The sequence below is a fragment of the Magnolia sinica genome, chromosome 5, assembly GCF_029962835.1.
Source record: "Magnolia sinica isolate HGM2019 chromosome 5, MsV1, whole genome shotgun sequence".
Lineage (NCBI taxonomy): Eukaryota > Viridiplantae > Streptophyta > Magnoliopsida > Magnoliales > Magnoliaceae > Magnolia > Magnolia sinica.
Genome location: NC_080577.1, coordinates 104,093,118 through 104,116,333, shown reverse-complemented (window position 1 = coordinate 104,116,333; position 23,216 = coordinate 104,093,118). Strand labels below are relative to the sequence as shown.

Genomic DNA, 23,216 nt, shown 5'->3' with positions numbered 1-23,216 from the left:
GAAGTCGGTCTGCTCTGAATATTTTGCTGATGGTTCTTTGATCTAGAACATTGTTCTGTCAGGCCCTATCGTGGATGGACCATTCCATAAAATTACCCAGGTTTGAAGATCCTAGCCTTTCATGTTGTAGACTGGAAATACATACACGATAGTACAACTACAGTCCATACATTACTGAAAGAGGCCCAAGAAGTACTCTTTTTAACGTTATGTTGTCCAGGGAGCAATGGAGCACCTCTCTTTAGGTTCTGCAATTCGATAGCGGATTAGGTGCGACCCCGGCCATGGGGTCTACCTTGACGTAAGTAATGCATATCCATGCTGTTCATCCGTTTTTCCAGATCATTATAGGGGCATTATACAAAAAATGAAGCAGATCCAATTATCAGTTGGACCATACCATAATAAACAGTGGTGATTGACCGCCCTACCATTAAAAACTTCCCAAGGCACGTCAATATTTCCAGTGTTAAAACTTGTGGCCCATTAATGGTCAATCAACACTGTTTTCTATGGTATGGTCCACCTGATAATTGGATCTGCTTAATTTTTGGGACAATGCCCTAAAATAATCCGATAAAAAAACAAACGGATATACAAAGTGGATGCATAACACGTACATAAAGGTGGGCCCCACAGTAACACCACGGTAAGGGGGTGAGGCCGGGGTCACCTAATCAGCTTTCCTCCAATTCCTGTTGAATGCGACCAACCTTGGCGAGGACATCTTGCTCATATTCCGATTCTGCCTTCGTCCGTAGCCATTTACTTTTGATTTGTATGGAATAAATGGCTGGATGGCTAATGTTGAGGCCCTGCGCAGGCCTCCAACATGTTTAGATCTGGACCATGCTTCTTGTTTTGTGGTAAACAATACCTATTGATTTGCATTCTTCACTGTTACATCATTCACATTTTTGTAATTTATTTTTTGCTTACACATGGTGCAACCAAACGTAGCCCAAAAAAACTCTTTGACAGCATGGAAATGATTTGGATGCGCAACTAAAATAAAATTTCAATGAAACAATAGTTTCTGTAGAGTTCATGTTGAGGGTCTTAGGGCTCGAAATTCCACTAACTCTACATTCAAGTTGGAATCAAAAGATCACAACTATGACTTGACAGCTGCAATTTTCTCAAATTTACTCTTTATGTTTTTAAATTTTGCAAAGCTTTACAGAATGTTTGATTGGTGAAATAACATGATTTAAAAGATATAGTTTAAGTCAACTCTCGAATTAAATGATTATTGATGTTCTAATCAATGTTAGCATCTCCAGTCATCTTGACCAGTGAATAATGTGATCCCAGGGTGGGACCCACATGATAAATGGTCTATATTAGACCTTTCTCACACAGAGAATATCAGACATCCATTTCATGGTAATTGATCGAATGCTAAGGATGTTTTGATCCTAAGGATTCTTAGGAAACATAAAATTAATAAGTAGGCCTGGGATCCGTGATGGACGCTTCCCATTGTAGATCTAATCAATTTTCTACTATCAATATGGATGATCTATTTTTTTAGCAATTGATTGAATGGTTAAGAAAATCCAACCAAAGGAATTTTTGAGAAAAACGTGCAATCAAATGTGGGGCCTATATGATGAATGGTCCAGAATGATGATTAGATTATTTTCCTACGATCAAGTATGACTGTCCACGTTCTTATCAATTGATTAGATGGTTAGGATGAAGCAATCAAAGTGATTCGAACAGTTGCACATGGTAGATGGTCTAGATTGATGATTAGATGTATTTTCCTAAAATCATCATGCCTTCCAGTTTCCAAGCAATCGACCGTTATGGCTAGGACTATCGTATCAAAGAGATTCTTGAGGAAGACACGAAATCAAAGGCATGACCCACATCTATGATAAGTTCCATTGTCCTACAATCATCTGAATCATCCATTTTCCATGCAATCAATTGGATGGTTAGGATGATCCAATCAAAGGGACTCTTTAGACACGCATGGAACTAGAGGTGGGGCCCTTGAGATGGACAGTGCAGATTGATGATTACATCCATTCTTGTGCAATCAATACCATTTACTAGCATTTGATCGGATGGTTAAAATGGTCTGATCAAAGCAATTCTTAAGAAACACATGTAATCAAAAGTGGGGTCCACACGATGGAAGATTTAGATTGATGATTTGACTCATTTTCCTAAAAATTTAAACACCATCTCTATAGCAATTGATTAGATGGCTATGATGGTCCAATCAAAATGGCTCTTGAGGATCACATGCAATCAAAAGTGGAGCAACACGGTGGACAGTCCAAATTGATGGTTCTACAAATTATATCAACCATCCGTTTTTACACCTCATTTTAGTACATGGTTCAAAAAATGAGGCAGATCCAAATCTCAGGTGGACCCCACCACAGGAAAGAAAACATTGGTGATTGAACACCCACCACTAAAAACTTCCTGAGGCCCACTGTAATGTTTATATGCCATCAAACCTGTTGATAAGGTCACGCAGACCTGGATGAAAGGATCACACAACAATCTTCTTGATCCAAATTTTCTTTTTCTTTTTACTAAACAAAATTTGTACTTAAATAAATACTAAAATTCAGTACTTCAACTTTTCCATACTTAAATTAATTTTCAGACTTTATTTTTCAGTTTACCAAATGCCACTTAAGAAAATCCTAGGCCATTGACCCCGTATCACCTTTGGTTCTTGGGGCTCTCCAAAGAGAAAACTGGTGGTGGAGCAACAGTTGCAGGGCTTTCATCTTTGTCTTGTCTGGGATGCCCATCACCTCCACCTCCACTTACTTTAATGGAATTTGATAGCAAAGAAAATCCTTTTGCAGTTGCTGCTTGTACCTTTGTAAAGATAGCTTTTGCTTCTTCTTTAGCTCTAACAAAGGAATCTTCTGATTCTAGGATAGCTGAACTTTTTCTCTCTCTCCCCCCGGACTGTTGCATCTCAATAATTTCACTTGACTTTGGACAAGGAGATATGTCCCATATCCTATGTCGCATACACTTCACACCCAAACCAGTACCACCTTCATTAACTGAATTCAAGATATTCTCATTCAGAGTATCCATCTCCTCAAGAATCTCGTTGAGATTCATTTTCCTGAGATTTCTGAGCATTATCCCACATGACAGAGTCGCAACTACAAGGATCTGATTGCTGAGATGATATGATGCTAGCAACGGATCGACTATCTGCAAATCTGGCCAAAATCAAGAAAGTAATGGAGACATGCACAACCGACGGAATTACGAGATAAATTTTACCTTGACATGAACAACACTGTCAATTAAAATGCGGACATCGTCCTTCGTAATTGCACACTGATTTGGAATTAGGAACACCTCTTCCTTCAAGGAATGGACGTAGGCGATCCTATCGACCACTGGTATCAGGAAGTGGATGCCGGAATAGAGGGTCTTCTGGTACCCTCCCAACCGTTCGACAACGTAGGCCTGATTTTCAGGGACCATCACGATGCCCCAGTTGGCGGGTGGAGGTATCTCGTCGAGGAAGGGAGGTATATTGTAGTGGAAGTTGGGTTCCTCTCGGGGGCGGCACGTACTGATGAATCGGACGGCGGATGCTGAAGGGAGTAGAGATGATGATGATGATGATGATAATGACAGGTGGGACAGGGAGAATGACCGGTGAAAGGACGGTTGGTTGTGGGATTTTGAGGTGAGAAGGTGGGGCAGGGATCTCAAGGAGTGGAGAGATTTTAGCCTCGACATCATCAGCATTTCGCTATGGTTATTGGATTCTTTGATTTTTCTTGAAGAGGGGTTTTTACCCTTTCGTTGCCTTACATATAGGGTTTTTGGATTCTTTGATTTTTTCTTGGAGAGGGGTTTTTATCCTTTCGTTGCCTTGGGTAGAGGGACACCGGGTTTAAATTGGACGCGGATTTACTGCGAAAGAAGTTCATGCGCAAGGATTCTGGGTGAGGCCCAATGTGATGTTTGTTAGAAATCCAACCCGTCCATACGTTTTTTGAGCTCATTTTAGGACACGATTCCTAACATGATGAGGATCCAAAATTCAAGTGGGCCATACGAGATGAAACAGTGGGAAAAGGAATTCCTACCGTTGGAACCTTCCCAGGATGCGCATAGATGTTTATATTTCATCCAAACCGCTTATAAGGTCATTTTCACTGAGATGAAGTTAAAAAACTAAGAAATTAAACCGATACAAAACTTTTGTGGCCATATAATTGGTTCAACGGTGGTCACTAAATCCAGGGTGTTTCCTCTCGTGTGGGCCACTTGAGTTTTTGATCCTCCTCATTTTTTGTCGCATGTCCTAAAATGAACTCGAAAAACGGATAGACGGAGTGGCTTTCTCACGAATATCGTAGTGGGCCCCACCTAGGAATCTTGCGCAGAAAAAGGCTTTGGCAGGAAATCGCGTCCGTTTAAATTGGAAGCGGCTTCAGTGGATCCAGGACCCACCTCATTGTATTTTCCAATATCCTGCCGTCCATCCGTTTCACCTGCTCATTTTAGGGCATGATGCAAAAAAATGAAGCAGATCCAAATCTCAGGTGGACTACACTACTGGTAACAGTGGTGATTGAATGCTTACCATTAAAAACTTTTTCAGGGCCACCGGAATGTTTATTTTCCATCCAACCTGTTGATAGGGTCACACATACTTGGATGAAGGTATCACAAAACGATCTGCTTGATCCAAAACTTTTGTGGCCCACAAAAAGTTTTTGATGGTCAATCACCACTCTTTCTAGTGGTGTGGTCCACCTGAGATTTGGATCTGCTGAATTTTTTATCTCATCAACTGAAATGAGCTAGTGAAACGGATGGACAGCGTGGATATAAGTAAAATACATTATGGTGGGCCCACAATCAGGGATCCACCGGGGTTCCCGTATAAATTCATTATATAAAAATAGTCTAATCATCAATTTGGACAGTCCATCGTGTGGGCCACACTTTTTATTGGGTTTTCCTTGTTTCCTTTGATCGGATCACCCTTACTATCTGATCAATTATTAGGAAAATCGATAATCATATTTATTGTGGGAAAATGGTTCTAACCATCAATCTGAGCTGTCCATCTTTTAAGCCCCACTTCTAATTGTATGTGATCCTCAACAATTGCTTTTGATCAGACGTCATAATATCCTAAGCATCTGATCAATTGCTAGAAAAATAAATGGTCCATAATGATAGTAGGGAAATGGATAATCATCAATCTATAACGTCCACTAGGTGGACTCCATATTTGACTGCAACGTGTTTGTCAAGAATCCCTTTGATCAGACCATCCTAACCATCATATCAATTGCTACTAAATTGGACGGTCCACATTATTTGTAAAAAAAGTGGTCTAATCGTTAATCTGGACCAGCCATCATGTAGGCTCCACTTTTGATTGCCTTTGATCCACAAGAATCGTTCTGATCAGACCACCCTAACCATCCATCACTTCCTGGGGAAATGGATGTTCCATATTGCTTATAGGAAAATGGTTCAAATAATCAATATGGACCACTCATCTGGTGGGCCTACTTTTATTGCAAGTGATCCACAAAATTTGCTATCAATGGGCATCCTAGCGGTTCGATCAATTGCTACAAAAATAGATGGCCACAATTTTTGTAGTAAAATTGGTCCATTCATCAATCTCGACCATCTATCATGTAGGCTCACTATAATTGGACCATCCTAGCCATTCGATCAATTCCTAGGAAAATGGATGGATCACATTGTTTGTAGAAAAATGGGTCTACCCATCAATCTAGATTCTTCATCTTGTGACCCCCACTTCTAATTCCTCAAGTTCTACGGGGATTGCTATAATCAAACCATTCACTCAATCCTTACAAAAATGATCGATCCATATTACTTTTGTTAAAAAAAAGCCGCTGATTCTCATCACCATTTGCTCCATTATCTCGTCGAATAACGAACTGGTATTTACAAAAAAGGAATGACCTTTTTTATGAATAGGAGATCCTATAAAATTACAAGTGTTTCGTAAACAAATCAGTGTTTTGTTTGAATCGAGAATAGCAATTCCAAGACATGGCTCGACTCGTGTGTGAAAGGCTGGCTTTGACTAGATTGAATTGCACATCTTTTTTAGATTCACTTCACTCGTACCACTCCCATGCAGTATTTCAGTGGATTTTGAAATCTACTACACATGTGGGCCCCACATTGATGGATGTGTTTATCCATGCTGCCCATCCATATATACTGCTTACATGTGACATTCTAGTTATGTATGTGTACAAGTAGTGAACCATATCCATTGTGCATGTGGTCCGTTGATTACAATTTCATGGTCCACCAAACATGATTTTGCTTAACCCCGTGTTTTCCCATAGCAAATATTTTATCCCAAACATGGGATTGGGTAGCTATAATACCATGGTATTTCCAGACATGCAATCATTGAACAATAATGATGTTAATCCCATCTAATACAATTCAATACCATTCATTTCCACAAACCAAAGTCACGAGTCATCAAGTCAGTATATGGAAAGATGACCTTTAATGCTTGCAAGTTACATTATTACAAAAACATTACATATGTATGAAAAGAACTAGGATTAAAACCAATACATACATCATTATACATACTTGATAAGTTTCTTGTACCAAATATCTAAAACTTTAATTTATTGTTCTGATAGTCAAAGTATCACAACTTAATCTATAATCACATCTAAGTTATTCGATACCTCATAATTTTCCGAGAGCAATCCCAGTTCCTCAATACTCGATGATTCTGTGGGATTTGTATCAGTTGCATGATCTTCATCAGGAACCCTTTGTGGGGAAGAATGAAAAGGCTTGGCTGGCATTTGCAGAAGTTCCACACTACCTTCTAGCATTTCTATAACTTTACTCATGGAAGGACGGTTTGCAGGTTTCATCTGTATACACCACAGTGCAACTATAACCATTTTCTTTGCAATTTCCTTTTCATCCTCAGCAGCATCCTCCATTCCCATCTCCCCATCTTGATCGAGCTTGTCATATATCCACAACGGGAAGTAAATTTGGCTTAAGTTTGCAGATGGATTCACGTTCTTTCTTCTACCAGCCATTTCCATCAAAAGCATTCCAAAACTGTAAACATCAGACTTATATGAGACCTGCCTGGTATTTTTATAAAATAGTTCAGGAGCCATATATCCTAGAGTTCCTCCTACAGCTGTGACTGATAAATGGCTTTCATCTGTTGCGTAGAACTTTGCGAGCCCAAAGTCGGCAACTTTTGGGTTGAAGTTATCGTCGAGGAGAATGTTGTGAGGCTTGATGTCAAAATGTAGAATCTTCATGTCACAACCTTGATGAAGATATTCAATCCCGCATGCAATCCCCAATGCAATCTGGTACATCTTCTCCCAACTCAAAGGGCTGCTCTTACCTTCATGGGAATATATATATTTTTCTAGAGAGCCATTAGGCATGAATTCATAGATAAGAGCCCTTTTCGATCCCTCCGCACAAAATCCAATGAGTCGGACCACATTGACATGATGAATCCTTCCAATCGTAGCAACTTCATTGATGAATTCTTGCCCATTGCCTTTTGACTTACTAGACAACATCTTGATCGCAACGGGTGGGCCATTTCTGAGCTTTCCTTTGTAAACGGAGCCAAAACCTCCTTGGCCTAATTTCTCTTTAAAATGCATGGTCATCCTTCGAATATCCCAATAAGAGTACCTTGCAGGAGTTTGGCATCTGTACTTGCTCAAGAACTCTTCTACTGTGGTGTCCATCCATATATGTCTCCTTTGTAATTTATATACCAGGAGGGCGATAAGGCACACTATTCCGATGAATGTTCTCCCCGTCACTAAAACTATTTGTCATAGAGAAAAACATGGAAATGTACATTAGATTAGTAAGTATGCCAGTTTTGTATCCGTACTTGCAATTTTTAGATGGTGTTACCAGTATACTAGATAATAGCTTGACAATGGTCTGGTACCAGTCATAGTTCAAGAACTCAGAGAACTTGACTCGACTTGACTCACTGTTTATTTGGGTTAGCGTGATTGGAAGACTTGACCCAACTCAGCTCAATATTTAATTATTAAAATTGATAATATTAGAAAATTTAGTAGATATTTAAAAAAGTTAGATTTAATATAAGTAATATAGAACATATTATAAAGCAACTACATCATCCATATATCAATGCCGCGTCATGTCGAGTCGACTGAGCAATCGAATCAACTTGAGTTTCCCATTGACCCGGCTTGAAATTTCGCCCAGTCGAGTCAGCAAGTTTGAGAACTGTAAGGTACTAGTCATAACATAAGCAAATAAAGTCATGACTTCTATAGTCCGAGTACGGTCGATTACAATAATACAACAAACCCATTGTGCATGGAGCATACACTTCCCTTAATCACCCATACAAAATGTGGGCTGTAGAGGGGATGGGGTGTTACCCAAAAAGTAGAGATATCGAGTGATTTCCATCATCAATTACCTGTCAAATGCAAGCACAAATGACAGCTAGAACTCCAAATTCAACATGCCAATGTTGTTGCTTGGGCAACCAAGGATCATTCAGTTAAGTAGAGCCCACGTTGTGGGATTTTAGTGCACATTCAAGGTTTTCATTAGGATACAAAATATTCAATGGATGTGTCACATAACTCCTGGCTTAAATATGGATGAAAAGGACTCGAAACTTCCCATGAAAACGTCTTTGGAGTAAGGTGCTAACGACTTACCAAGCATATAGAAAAATATGCGACGGTAAATTTCGCCGTGATATGTGGCATAATTTCTCCTTAAGATCCAAAACAAGCCTGCATTATCCGACAAGTAATCATTTGAGGATGTGAAAATAATAGATCTCTTCAAGTTAAAGGTAGTAAATAACAAAATTCATTGCAGTAAACCAATTGACCAGTGCAATGACTACGAATGAGTCTGCAACATTTTATTTGTTTATATGTGAACCCAGGCCATGCATGGGAGAGTACGGTTTTGAGTTCAAACCACCCAATTCATGGGGCAGACTGTGGATGGATCACGTCTCAAAAATAACAATGGTAAAGAATCTCTCTTTTCGAGGGTGAAACAAAAGATGAAAAATGCGCTTCTCAAATGGACCTGAAGAGAAAACTACACACATTGTAATCCCTGCAAGACCCCAATTCCAAACTTGATAAATAGAGTTTGATAATATTAATTTGCAGAGAACCCAAAAGCTATGAAAATTCGATGAATGTTTTAAAGCAGGCGAAACTGGATCCACTACAAACATTTGTAAGATAGCTTATCTTACAAGCGGGGGTACTTTAAACAATGACATACAAAATAATGATGAGAAACTCAAATGGAATTAAATGATGAATTGATAAGATTCAGGACATCCATTTCTTGAATGTTTGGATGTTTTAATATTTTTCCCTTCTTGCAGCTTTAGATTGATGTGGTATTAAAATTTGGACGATTCACATTAGAGACTTTAAATTAGATTAAAAAGTTTAGATTTGGATTAGATGGGGATGAATTTGCAAGAGTTTTGGTAGTTGTAGAGAGAGTGGGAGATCTATTGGTAACAGTTGAGAAAGTGGGAGATGAATTTATAAGAATTTTGTTAGCTTTATTAATTGTAGAGAAAGTGAGACATATTTGATATAGACAGTTTTGCAGAACAATTGAACCAATACCACCGCTGCTTGGGCTCACGTGCTGAGTGGTCTGATAATCAGAGCCTTTCATGTTATGGACTGTTATACAATTTGCCATAAGATGCTCAACCTAAGGAGGGATTTCAAAATGCATGAACAGATGCTAAATGGAATGTTGTAGGCCATCCCAGCAACCTTTACTTCGTTTTTTTGTTTCTTGCGAATTTTGCAAAATAGTACTCCATTAGTATGTTATTTACATCCCATACCTTTTCAGATTAAGTTTTCATTAAGTTACCGTCGAAGGGATACCTTCCGGTGGTCTTCCCTAACTTCCATCAGTTTATTTATTTATTTATTTTAAATGACAAAAATGCCCATTAATTAATGAGGTTGCTTAAGAAGATTTAAAAAGTACCTACGCGGATGTGTTTTATCCATTATTTCCATCCATTTTGCCATATCATCTTATATATAGCATCTCTCTAATATTGAGGCAAATCCAAATCTCAAGTGGCCCACACTACAGTAAACAGTGGTGGTTTAACACCCACCATTAAAAACTTATTGGGGAGCCATGAAAGTTCATATCCGTGCTTTCCCATCATCCAGGTTTGTGTGACCTAATCAATTGATTGAATGGAAAATAAACATTATGGTAGGCCTTAGGAAGTTTTTAATGGCGGGCATTCAATCATCATTATGGTCCACCTAAGATTTGAATTTGCCTCATTTTTGAGCTATGCCATAAGATGATATGGAAAAATGGATGGATGGCATGTATAGAACGCATACATCCACAGAGCAACACTGACCAATGGTCACATCCCTGCAATGCAATCCACACATAAGATAAAACTCTTGGATTTTTATTTTTTTTTCTTTCATAAAATTTTTGATAATTACACCTCATAAATAATATTCATATTAGGTGCCTTTTTAATTCTTCTTAAGCAACCTCATTAATTGGTGGGCAATTTTGTCATTTTTAAAAAATATACTTTAAACGAACTAATTTCTAGAAAACTAATGGAAGGTACTCCTTTGACAATCGCTTAAATTTTAGTGTGGCAACTAATGGTTGACGTGGATTTTATATAAACATCACACTGCTCTGTAAATTTCAAGGGTGGACGATCTCTCCCGGCTAGATCCTTTGGTGTAGCCCACCTCAATCACAGGTCAGCCTAATTTTTTAGGCCTTGAGCTTAAGTGAGATTACACGTCTAATGGTTAGAGTGAATCTCATGTAAACATCCAGATGGAGCCTGAAAAATCAAGGGTCTGCGTCCCGTAAAATCTCTTTAAATCTCTGTATGGGAACAGGTGGGAGTGGTACCAGTGTCTGGTCTCTTCCTTCTTCTAAAATAAAAAAAAAAGCCAAGTATTAAGAACTTACAATGCTTGGATTGGAAGATAGTTCTGCAAGGATTGTAACAGGGATCCCCAAGGACTTCCTCAAAGACTTCCACCCTTCCTTGCATATAGATGGTACATCGAGTGCCTGTTGCCCAACAGTTGCGACATAAGAGAGGAATATACCAAAATAGTTCAAAACCCTTCATCAATCTATCATGAATTTCTCTATAATTAGACTTTCCGGCACTCTCCATTTCCAACATTGTAGGGGCTTTGGCTACAACTTTGCAAGATGGATGGAGCTTGGGCAGCATCATCGAACGCCCAAGGACATAGATGTATGCCCCACAGGTGGAATTTGAGCAACCTGTGGTAGCTATGTATGAAGCAGGATCTTTGTCCATCTGAACTGAGCAATTCACAAATATCGTATTGGTAGGATACGAAGGCAAGATGTATGGATCGCCGCCTATAAGGTCTTCGCTCGTCATGGAGTTGTGAGGGAGAGAGGAACAGTCATTGCTTTGTAGACTGGAATCAATGACTCGGATGGTCTTGTTCTTGTAATCAATCGCCTCGACCCATAATTTCTTATTAGAATGGAGATGTAATACAGTTCGATTGCTTTCACAAGAAAGTTGGAATTCAGGGTAGCCGCAGTTGCAAGGATCGCCTTTCAAGCCGAAAGGGAAGCTGATGTTGGAGATGTTACCACATGAAGAGTAGCAACCTTCGTCTTTCTTGGCTCTGCAAACCACCAACATGGCGGTGAAAAGAAACGCTAGCAACCCTATAGATAGGATTCTCCATCTCATCTTATCGCATCACCAAAAAAAAAAAAAACAAAACCCCAAGGTATGATTTTGAGAGTCAAGTCGTTCAAGAGATTAAAAGGAATATAAAGCTGCACCTTCTCTCTCTTATCTTTGCGGCGACGAAAGGGTCTAAATCCTCCAGCATACCCGTTTAAAACATCAAAGTTAGTGGAATCCACCATATTGTTTATAATATGTATAATCCACAGGCATATGGTATAATAGGGATGGGATGCCAAACAAAAATTTTTCTGTGGGGCCACCATTGTATCTTTCATCAAAACCGTTGATCAGGTGTAATTAATTCACTATGGTGAAGAAAAGAAACATGGACCTGCGTGAGACAAAACTGATCAGTTGGGTCACATCATGTGAGCCTGACGGTTTTGCAAGCAATTTTAGATTGTTCCCATTGGTAATTTGGTATGTCCCATGTGGGCTTTTACCGGGCTTATCTTCTGTAGGTACTGTAAAAATAATGGTTCTCGTCTGATGAACGGATCGAAGTGAATTTTCCGTATACAATATGGTGGACCTCATAAAGCTTGGATGCCTTCCACCCTGCCAAAACAGGTGTTCTGCACCGTTCCTGTCCAAGCAAACGACAGTCAATGGTGGGGATATCTGCTCCGAATTTGAATTCATGGAGTTCTCTGGACTTGTCACATAGCTTCCTTGAATCCACCGGAGACAAAAGTATAAATTATATCTTTAAAAAAATAGAAATTATGAGCTCAAACCAGGGACGGAGTTTTAGACTCAAATTACAACTCAAACACCCTAAAAATTGTGACGTACCATTAATAGTAAACTTATCCTCCATCCTCCATTCCTATCAAACTCCATGGTTTTCAGCCAAAAATAATAAGTGTCTAAGTTGGCCTAACCATGTTATTATCCTAATTTTTCTAAGTCATTTTCTCATCAAAAGTAATACTCGAATTAAAATTTACTATTTATAGTAAAAATTCAAATAAAAGGGACTTTTGACCATCAATCTAATGGAATCTCGGTAATCTGGTGTGGGCAACCAGTGTAGTGGGTTGATGATAGTCCTTTTGAGCACCCATCTTCCTATTTTCAGTAGAGTGAGGATGCGACGCATGGGATGAATGTGATGAGGTCGAGCACCGTCTTTCTTAGGGGGATAACTGTTCCGAATATACAGAACTTCTCTGGAGTACTCATAAATAAATTTCGAATCCACGAGGAAAAAAAAAATAGAAATAATTCTTAAATATTCGAAATAAATTTATTGATGATTGAAATAAATGAGTCTATAACCTATTAAATAGGGATACAAGCCTGGGAAGAAGTTTATGAATTAAACTATAACTAAAACACTCTAAAATTCGTAAGTTACTATAATTAGCAAGCTTATTATTGACAGTAAGTGTCCTATCTAGCTTAACCATGTTATTCTACTAATTTTTCTAAATACTTTTCATGTTGGACATAACTCCTAAAGCCCAACGGATGAAGAGTTACAATCAAACCAAAACTTACTAAAAATAGTAAAAATAGAAATAAATATGGACTTTGACTGTTGATTTGATCGAATCTCACAAATTCGGCATGGGAAACCTTACCTTGAAATCATATATGGTACGTCGAGTAATTCATTCCGATTTGCGAGATATGTCTGTTTTGAGATTTTGACGGTCTTTATGACTTCTGTCTTCTATCAGGCCTTCTCTGGTCCATCTTGTACATGAAAGTGTCCATGACCCGCTCTACATCAGGATGTCGTATATGTCATGAATTGGTTGTCTGCGAGTATAGATGAGATAGTGTATATCAATATGATCTACCATGTGATTACTAAAGAAGTATGAGAGAATCTACAATAGTTATACTCAACTAAGAAGAATATACATCACTTATATGACATTTTTTCAAAAAATTCATGTGATGTGGCATAAATATAATCTTCATGAGCATTGTGCTAGGTACAAATGGTTCTTCGATGAGTGGATTATGCATCATCCATACATTAGTGATATTACCCAATAGCGATAGTATAAATAGGCTCATATCTTAAGATGGTGGGATCTTAAATGTTAGGGAGTTATAGTGTACCTTCCTTGTCTGATGTATTTACTCAATGCTTTGAGTATCTCCTCCTTTCTATCCCATACTTCCTCCAATATTGCATATGGAGAAACCTCAGCATTTGTGACAACCTCTAGAGATTGAGGTGGATGAAGAAGATGAGAGGGCATGATTTTGGACGTGGTCGTGGGCATGTTTCCTCTTTTGACGACGATGGTACGTTTACACTCACTACAAGAAGCGCAATTGATAAATATTGGCTACTTCATGGTCAAACCCCCAAGCTTCTCTTGGCCAATTAGACTATGTATTTAAAGGGTGGACCTTCTATTGATTTTTCTGCTAGCCTAACTCTACAGCTGACTTAGTCACATTATGGTTTCTCAAGATGACTAAGAGAGGATGATGGGTACGTGTATGGCGATGACAACACCCTCGAAACCAAGGTGAGGCCATGGCCCTGGGGCCACCTTGATGTATGCATTATACATCTACTCTGTCCATCAAGTGTGCTGCTCATTTTAAGGCATGGGCTCAAAAATTAAGCTTTTCTAAATCTCAAGCGCACTACACCATAGGAAACAATGGTGATTGAATATCCACCATTAAAAACTTCTTGTGGTCCATAAAAGTTTTCAATGAAGCTGATGAATGTATTAATTCCTTTCATCTAGGCCTGTGTGACCTTAACAACAGGCTGGATGGCAAATAAATATTGCAGTGGGCCTTAGGAAGTTTTCAATGTTTAATTAGCACTGTTTTTATGGTGTGGTCCACCTGAAATTTTAAATTTGCTTCATATTTTGTACCCATTATATAAAATGAGCTGGAAAATTAGAAGAATGACACAGATATATCAGATATATCAAGTTGGGCACCTTGGTCATGGTCTCACTGAAGTAAGAAGCGGAATCTGTATCCCCTAGGAACGACTACCAACTCATTGAGCACATGGTGACTGACTTAAAGGCCTGTTTGATTTTTCAGTCATAGTAAAAATGATAATTGTATAATATGAATATGTAATATATAATAATTACAATTTATTTTACATTTTTTTTTTTAATAATAAAGTTGTAATTCTTATTTAAACAAATACTTCAAAATATAACAATAATGATCATAATTCTTATTTAAATAAATACCTCAATATAACAATAATGTGGCTCATTTATTTTGTATCATTGAGCATCCCACAAGAGGTAATAAGATTTTCTCCCTGCACTCGAAAGTTTCAACGGTTGCTTTGACAAGTCAATGAGAGGCAAAGACGAGACAAAAGGCGGAAGATACCTCTCACATTCAATACGTAAGCCAAGCTGACGGTCAGTAAGTCGGTCAAGCACGCCATCAAGCCGTTCTACTCAACAACTCAGTCAAGCATGCCATTAACTCCATTCAAGGAGATCCGGATTTGGCTGCCCATTTCGGTGAGGCCATAATTGTGGATCCCACTTTGATGTATCTGCTGTATATCCATGCCGTTCATCCAATTTTCCAAGCTCATTTTCATAGATAGGTCCAGGAAATGAAGGAAATTCAAAACTTAAGGTGGACCAAGGAAACAATGGTAATTGAACATCCACCATTGAAAACTTCCCAAGGCCCACCATAATATTTATTTGTCATCCATGCAATTGTTAGGCTACACAGAAGACACAAATATCAGATTGATGGAAAACTTCCATGGCCTATAAAAAGTTTTTTTTTTAAAATTTTTATTTTACTTTTTATTATGGACATTCAATCACCACTTTTCTACAATATAGTCCACCTGGGAGTTAGATTAGCTTGGATTTTAAACCAATGTCCTAAAATGCCAACACATGCATCGAGATGACTTAGGGTAGGTCAAGATTAAGTGATACTGGTTTTGATTAAGTTTTCATTAAGCAAATTCCTTAGGATTTTTTTTATTTTTATTTTTAATAATGTCTGTATGCTTAAATTATGAATTTTCCTAAAATAATGAAAATGCCACCGAGTCTTTAATCTGAATGTGGATTGTATATTGTATATTGTACGCCCCATTATAATGTATGTGTTCAATCCACGCTGTCCGTCCAAATTTCCAGATCATTTTCGGGCATGAGGTAAAAAATAAGTCAATCCAAATCTCAGGTGAACCGCACGGTAAAAAACAGTATTGTTGATGAACTCCAACCATTAAAAACTTTTCTTGGGGATATAAGTTTTAGTTTTAGTTCAAGCCAAGCCAACATTTTCTTTTTCCCATCATCCAGGTTTATCTGTACTTATCAAGGAATTGGATGGCCAACAAACATTATGGTAAGCATTACAATGGGCCATAGGAAGTTTTTAATGGCGGATGTTCAAGAATTACGCGTTGGTGCGTGGGCAAAAATTAGAAAATTCACAACTATGATCCACACCACGAGAAAAAATGAAAAGCGGTTAGTAGCCAATGGCCTCACCATGACGTATGTGTTTTATCCGCTTTTCCAGATTATTTTAGCATGAAAGCCCATATGAGGTAGATCCAAGACTCATGTGGACTACATATTAGATGGGGGTAAGTGAACCATCACCATTAAAAACTTCTTTTGGTCCGTGAAAGTTTTGGATGAATTCATCCAAGTATATGTGACCTTATCAACAGCCTGACTGGCAAATAAGCATTACGGTGGCCCTAAGAAGTTTTTAACGGTTGGTGTTCAATCACCGTTGTTTTTTGTAGTATGGTCCACGAAATTTGTTTCCGTCTCATTTTTAAGCTTATACCCTAAAAATGATGAGAAAAGACAGATAGACGGCTTCGATAAAAACGCATATATAATGGCGGGGTTTATAGAACACTATCCAATAGCCACCTGGTTATATGTACGGTAGACACAGGGGCTCTCACATGATGGACGAAGTGGATTTGACATATACATAATTCACTTATTAATATATGCTTAGAGGATAGATTATGTTGTTCTTTTACTGAGTCGACTGGTCACTAGGCCACAATTCTCCAATTACACTTTCCCTATTCTCTTTAATAACAAGAATATCAAGCTCTATCATCGCTCTCTAAATAACTCCGATGGGTGGGTTGAAGGTCTTCTTCTTCCACTCTGTCTTCCTCTTCCTAACCATTACATCTTGCAACTCCCATGAATTTTCATCAAAGTACGACTGCCCAACTACCAGGTGTTCAAGGCACGGCCCTCAAATCCGATTCCCGTTCGGAAAACAAGGATCTCAGCATCAAGACCGATGCAACTACCCAGGCTTTGAGCTGTTGTGCAAGGGCAAGCAGACTGTCCTACACCTTCCATTTACACGAGAAGTTGAAGTGAGCCACATAGACTATGGATCTCAGAAACTAAGGGTCGTAGACCCCAACGGTTGCATTCAGGGATTACTCTTCCATCCCAATCTCTCCTCTTCTCCTTTCAGCTATTATTCATCTTCCGGGCCAATAAACATTACAGTCGTCAACTGTTTGGTGGGTGTTAGTTTCGGATACCACGAAAAATTTGCTTGCATGAGCGACTTGGAACATGATGTTTTCCTTTTACTTTCTACTTATTGGTTGGAAACCTTGCCCCTGTCTTGCCAACATGGAGAGTCCATTGAAGTTCCATCGCCATACGTAATTGATAATTATGTTAATCTGAAGTGGGACATACCTGGATGCAGTCGCTGTGATGAAGCCAAAAGATGGATGTGTGGATTCAAAGACAAGACCCACACCAATGAAACTACATGTTTCTATTATCGCAATGAAGGTATTTTAATGAAAGAGAAGTGCTCCACTATTTTCACTGTTGTTAGAGCACTAAAAGTTGTAGAGTGCTCCTAGTTGCATAGCTTCAGCTGGAACCTGCAATTGTTCAATCTCAACTTTCCTAGGCTTCCATGAAAAATTCACACTGTTTATATGATCTAATCCATCCTCCATTGGGTATTATTTTCTATACTATACATGTCTTTTTTGCAAAGCATGGATGGGAAATGTGTGTTAGATCTAATGCAACTAGGAGCACTATAACTTACAGTGCTCTGCCAAATTTTCATCCACATAAATCTATTCATTCTTTTATATTCTATTGAATATGCATGCCTGTTATTTTTTGGTGCGTGAATTTTCAGATTTTTATTTTTATTTTCAGAATCTTATTGAGAAAGTCTCACAGAAAATAAAAAATTTAAAAGATATTCACTATGCTAACATGATAATATGGTCTTTGGGGGGGTTCAAAATCTGACAATATGTTGTGTCATTTGGGTACGGAAACATGGAGAGTCCATTGATAAACTGACGAGGTCCACTCATCATGGGCCATCCAGCCAAAATGGAACTTAGTTGAAACTACTAATCAGTGGATTCCACAATGGACAATCCAAGTAAATTGTAGCAGAAAAACCCAATCATGGAAGAAGGCAGTCTCTCTGGTGAGCCCCAGCATGTATTACTTCCATTTCTCAGGACTGATCTGGTGATCATAACTGTCCAATAGATGGCTTGGGAAACGAATGGTTACAAGAGAAAAGCGGCATTTTTTTTCATAGCTATGGTTACCTTAGCAGAATTTTTGACATGGCAAAATTCACAGTTATTAAGAGAAATGCTCAAAGATCTCATACCATGTATTGATGAGGTGACTCTCTAATCAATGGGATGTTTGCCATGTAGTCCTACTAGATGAACTTCCTAGATAACCATGTAGCTTGTCATTGTGGGAAATTGATCCAAACCATCTGATCAATTGGCTATAGCCCCAGTACCAAATCATTTGGATGACCTTAAACATCAAATTTGGCATATGCTAAGCTCATTGTTAGATAGTTAATATAGTTATAAGCAACAGTCCTAGTAGATTGAATGGATGATTAGAAACATTCAACTAATGCAACTACAGCATCCATCCCATCTATTAGTTGGTCTTGATCAACCAGAGAATGCGTCAAGTTTAGGATGATAGCATGGCCCACTTCACTAAGTTGAAGGTGCAAAGTAGCTGACACTCAGGTTGACCTCTGCATACAATTATACATAAAAACATGTAAACTCATTTGCTATGACATCAGATGAATGGATTGGATAGCAGATAAACACCACAGTTGACTCTACACAGAAGAAATGATGGGCATTCTATCCTGACTATTTCCTAGAGTCTGGCCTAAGTTCTGGATGATCATGATTTTTGGGTTCCAAGGCGAACCTGAGGCACGGGGTGGATCTCATGAGAGTTCTACCCAAGAGGCTCTAAGCACGCAAGATACTTAGCGTAGCTCATAGCAAACAATATCAATGAGGGACATGATGTGGCAGAGGTGTTGGGTCTTCCCATATACTAGCACCAGGATGGATTAAAGTTCCGAAAGTAAAACCATGAAATGAACTAATCCATCACTTTTTATCCCACTTTTAATTTGACAGCTAACTGTTTTTGGTTTCCATTTTTACTCTAATGGCCACAGATCAGATGGATAGAACTATACAATAAGTGCCACTTTTAAGACATAAACCATCCATACAGGGGCCTCACATACGGGCAGACCCAATTTGCACATTGCACTGCACCGTGCACTGTAGAGAGATGGCTCTACCATATTCCGATTCTCTCAGTGCTACATCTGGTCTGGGGTTTATGCCTGACACCTGTGCACCAACAGAATTTACAACTGCAATGGAGCTAACTTCGTGTGGTCATTTTTGCAGGTTTATGGAAAAGGCAAGTAATTATAGGTAAAACCTCTGCCTCCTTTTGTTCTTACGGACTACATGAACAAGAACATTCACAGCATATATAGACTGAAGGAGACGATATATTTAGGAAATTAATCTTTACACCCTTTTCGGTTTATGAACTATTCTACTTTCGATATTAAAATAATACAGATTGATAATATTCAGAATAGGATTCACAATTGGTCCTGTTGGGGCCAGCCCAAGCCCTATCCATTTAGTAAACAGGACAAGAGTTATGATCCATACCTGACCTTGTGACTCATGGCCTGACCCGATTGGATGATCTTTGCTATTGATCAAGAACTGCGAAATGTTTGGTTAGGCCGAATTTGGTCCAACTCTCCACCTTTCAGGCTGTTGATGTAACTATTGCACTTGGGCTTTGTGTGATTAATGATCACTCCCCAAGCTTTATAACATTCAGAAATGGGATTGTTATTCAATGCCTATGGACTTTACAACAGAACTGTCTGTAGCTGAGATTTTTGCATGGTGGCTGATTGTTTGGACCCTTTCTGTCTACCTATGCAAGTTCATTTCTTCACACTGAGAAATGATCAAATGCTCCCAAGGCATTGTACATTGTAATGCTCCCAGTTGGCTAGGGCAAAGTGGACAGTCCAACCAAAAGATCTCAGCAGTCCATTACGTCCATCCTACACTTCATGGGCCACTAATAAAAAGACAAATGTGTATGATGTACTTAAGATATAATTGTGAAATTAATCACCACCTAGACTACCCATTTGGTCCAGCCCATTCGTGGTGGGTCACCATGAAAAATCGCAACCACGCGATTATCAGATCAATGACTTACAAAATGTTCAGAAACACATTGATTGGATGATGTAACTACCCAATTGAAGTTCTTGTACAGGGCTGCAATAGATCAGATAGTAAAAGGGAGTTCAGAGGACCCTGACATTGTCCATTTGGTGTGACTATATCAATTGTTCACTTGGCACATGCATGTCACATCTCAAAACAGTTCCACACGTTTTAGGAAGTAATTGCCAGGTTTACATGTGCAGGTACGAGCCTAGGCTCCTTTGTTATCTTAGTAGCATTGTTGATTAGCTTGAAGTTCTACCACTCATGGAAGTTAGAAAGGGAGAAAGATAGAGAGAACTGGCTCAAGGTTGAAAAATTTTTGGAGGACTATAAATCTCTGAAGCCCACAAGATACTCTTATGCTGATCTGAAAAGGATGACCGATCAATTCAAAGAAAAATTAGGTCAAGGAGGTTATGGAAGTGTTTACAAAGGAACGCTTGCAAATGGAGATCTGGTTGCGGTGAAGATCCTACAAGAGTCAGGGGGAGACGGAAAAGACTTCATTAATGAAGTGGGTACCATTGGAAGGATTCACCACATTAATGTGGTTCGTCTTCTGGGCTTCTGCACTGACAACTTGAAGCGTGCACTCATCTATGAATTCATGCCAAACGAATCATTAGAAAAATTCATTTTCTCAGCAGACGTCAAAAACCCTTTGCTAAGTTGGGAGAAGCTTAAAGATTTTGCAATTGGCATTGCTAGAGGGATAGAGTATCTTCACCAAGGATGCGACCAACGCATCCTTCATTTTGATATCAAACCTCACAATATCTTGCTAGACCATAACTTTAATCCCAAGATATCTGATTTTGGGCTAGCAAAGTTATGCTCCAAGGGACAGAGCATTGTATCAATGACTGCTGCCAGAGGAACCATGGGTTACATTGCACCTGAAGTGTTCTCTAGGAACTTTGGAAATGTTTCGTGCAAGTCGGATATTTACAGTTTCGGAATGTTGTTGCTAGAAATGGTTGGAGGAAGGAAGAACATTGATGTTACAGTGGAAAACACCAGTCAAGTGTACTTTCCTGAATGGATTTATAATCGTCTACATCATGGGGAAGAGCTGGGACTCAACATCTTTGCGGTTGAAGATGCAAATATAGCAAAGAAACTAATGACTGTGGCACTCTGGTGCATACAGTGGTACCCGGGTGATCGCCCTGCCATGAAAAGTGTGGTCCAAATGCTAGAAGGAAGCATGGAAAGCTTGATGATGCCACTGAATCCTTTTGCCACCTCTGCTCCACCAAATGTTGACACAACTAGCCCTGAGATAACCCATGTCGCAAATTTAACAACTATAGCAGAACTCGAAGAAGGGAAAGAAGATGACATTTCTTGACATAAACCTCCAAATTTATGTCATTAAGAATGTTTGCTATATTATATGTTTGTGATGGTCTCCAATTCTATCTTTGTTATCCATTAAATTGGAGTCCATTAGAATATTAGAATAAGAACAATGTGCCTTTGCTTTGTATTTCAAAAGCTGTCTATGTGAATTGAACTCATTTTATCTAACTGTCTATGTGAATTGAACTCCTTTTATCTATGTTGTGTATATTTTTCCTTGGCATCTATAATGATTAGATTGCTCTTACCTTTGGATAATTTCATTGATACTTTATCACTTTGTTGTTTTCTTATGCATATAGACCAAAGCAATATGCAGTGTATTTACAGCTTGGTATACAACTGTGGGTGCAGCTGTAAGATGAATGCATGTCTTCTTCTCAACCAGTATATTCTATACATACTATACATGGTCATGCAAATTTTATCCATAACTATATAAATAGATGACACAGGGATGGACCTGATGTGGTCGATCACCGTCTTCCTTAAGGGATAATCACTCCGAATCCATGGAGCTTCTCTAGATTCCTCATAGAGATTCCTCAAATCCACAAGGAGAAATAGAAACTAGAAATAAATTCTAATAAATTCGAAAATAGCTTGATTGATGGTAAAAATAAATTTATAATCCTTCAAATAGTGATACCAAGCCTACAAAGAAGTTTCAGAATCAAATTCCAACTCAAACTCCTTAAAATCCGTGACTTATTGTAAATAGTAAACTTACTATTTATAAATGGTCATGATTCCTAGTAGACTTCATGGTTTTCGGCCAAAAATAGTAAGTGTCGTATTTGGCCTAACCACGTTATTCTCCTAAATTTTATAAGCCCTTTTCATGTTGGGCACACTACAAGAAAATGGGTCTTAGCCGACCGATGGGGCTACCCTTTGCCGGCCGCAGGCAAAGATATATATATATATATATATATATATATATATATATATATATATATATATATATATATATATATATATATATATATATATATAAAACAGTGCCCTAATTACCCTCTCAAATGGCGCCGACTCTTTCTCTACCTCTCCCTCTCCCTCTCCCCCAATCTCTCTGCCTCTCCTTCTCCGTCTCCGGCCCTCTCCCTCTCACGCGCTCTCCCTTTCCCTCTCCCTCCCTCTCTTTGCCTCTGCCTCTCCCTTTCCCTCTCCACTCACTCTCTCTCTCTCTCTCTCTCTCTCTCTCTCTCTCTCTCTCTCTCTCTCTCCTCGGCCTTCTGTTGCAACATCAAGTATCTCCCTCTCTGCTCGATCTACCGCACATCAAGGAGCATTCTGCTGCAACATCACGTATCCCTCTCTCTCTCTCTCTCTCTCTCTCATATCAATTTGGGCTTCTTTTTCTTTTTTTTTTTGGCATTGTTTAATCCTTGAAGTAACATTGTGCAATGATTTGTGTATTGGGAATTTTTGAGTTTCAAATCCCTAATT

The 23,216-nt window shown here is 38.7% G+C and overlaps 3 protein-coding genes across 5 annotated transcripts; 1 reads left to right on the top strand and 2 right to left on the bottom strand.

Annotated features, from left to right (window-relative positions):
* Positions 1 to 1,231: 1,231 nt before the first annotated feature.
* LOC131246515 (uncharacterized) lies at positions 1,232 to 3,813 on the bottom strand. The gene is made up of 2 exons (XM_058246720.1): positions 3,274 to 3,813; positions 1,232 to 3,201 (listed from the first exon to the last, which is right to left on the bottom strand). Exons 1-2 carry the CDS (start codon positions 3,748 to 3,750, stop codon positions 2,689 to 2,691), a joined length of 990 nt encoding a protein of 329 aa, XP_058102703.1. The 5' UTR covers positions 3,751 to 3,813; the 3' UTR covers positions 1,232 to 2,688.
* A 2,662-nt stretch (positions 3,814 to 6,475) lies between these two features.
* On the bottom strand, positions 6,476 to 12,084 carry LOC131246512 (rust resistance kinase Lr10-like). 2 transcript variants are annotated; one of them, XM_058246717.1, is made up of 3 exons: positions 11,044 to 12,084; positions 8,736 to 8,813; positions 6,476 to 7,852 (listed from the first exon to the last, which is right to left on the bottom strand). In XM_058246717.1, exons 1-3 carry the CDS (start codon positions 11,816 to 11,818, stop codon positions 6,687 to 6,689), a joined length of 2,019 nt encoding a protein of 672 aa, XP_058102700.1. In that variant the 5' UTR covers positions 11,819 to 12,084; the 3' UTR covers positions 6,476 to 6,686. The 2 variants fall into 2 exon arrangements, with proteins under 2 accessions (XP_058102700.1, XP_058102701.1); XM_058246718.1 differs by lacking the exon at positions 8,736 to 8,813.
* Positions 12,085 to 16,828: 4,744 nt separating this feature from the next.
* Positions 16,829 to 21,935, top strand: LOC131246506 (rust resistance kinase Lr10-like). Of its 2 annotated transcripts, XM_058246704.1 has the most exons (3): positions 16,830 to 17,607; positions 19,545 to 19,571; positions 20,606 to 21,935. In XM_058246704.1, the coding sequence occupies exons 1-3, from the start codon at positions 16,920 to 16,922 to the stop codon at positions 21,754 to 21,756; spliced, it is 1,866 nt and encodes a 621-aa protein (XP_058102687.1). In that variant the 5' UTR covers positions 16,830 to 16,919; the 3' UTR covers positions 21,757 to 21,935. The 2 variants fall into 2 exon arrangements, with proteins under 2 accessions (XP_058102688.1, XP_058102687.1); XM_058246705.1 differs by lacking the exon at positions 19,545 to 19,571 and having other exon boundaries at positions 16,829 to 17,607.
* The last annotated feature ends 1,281 nt before the right edge of the window (positions 21,936 to 23,216 follow it).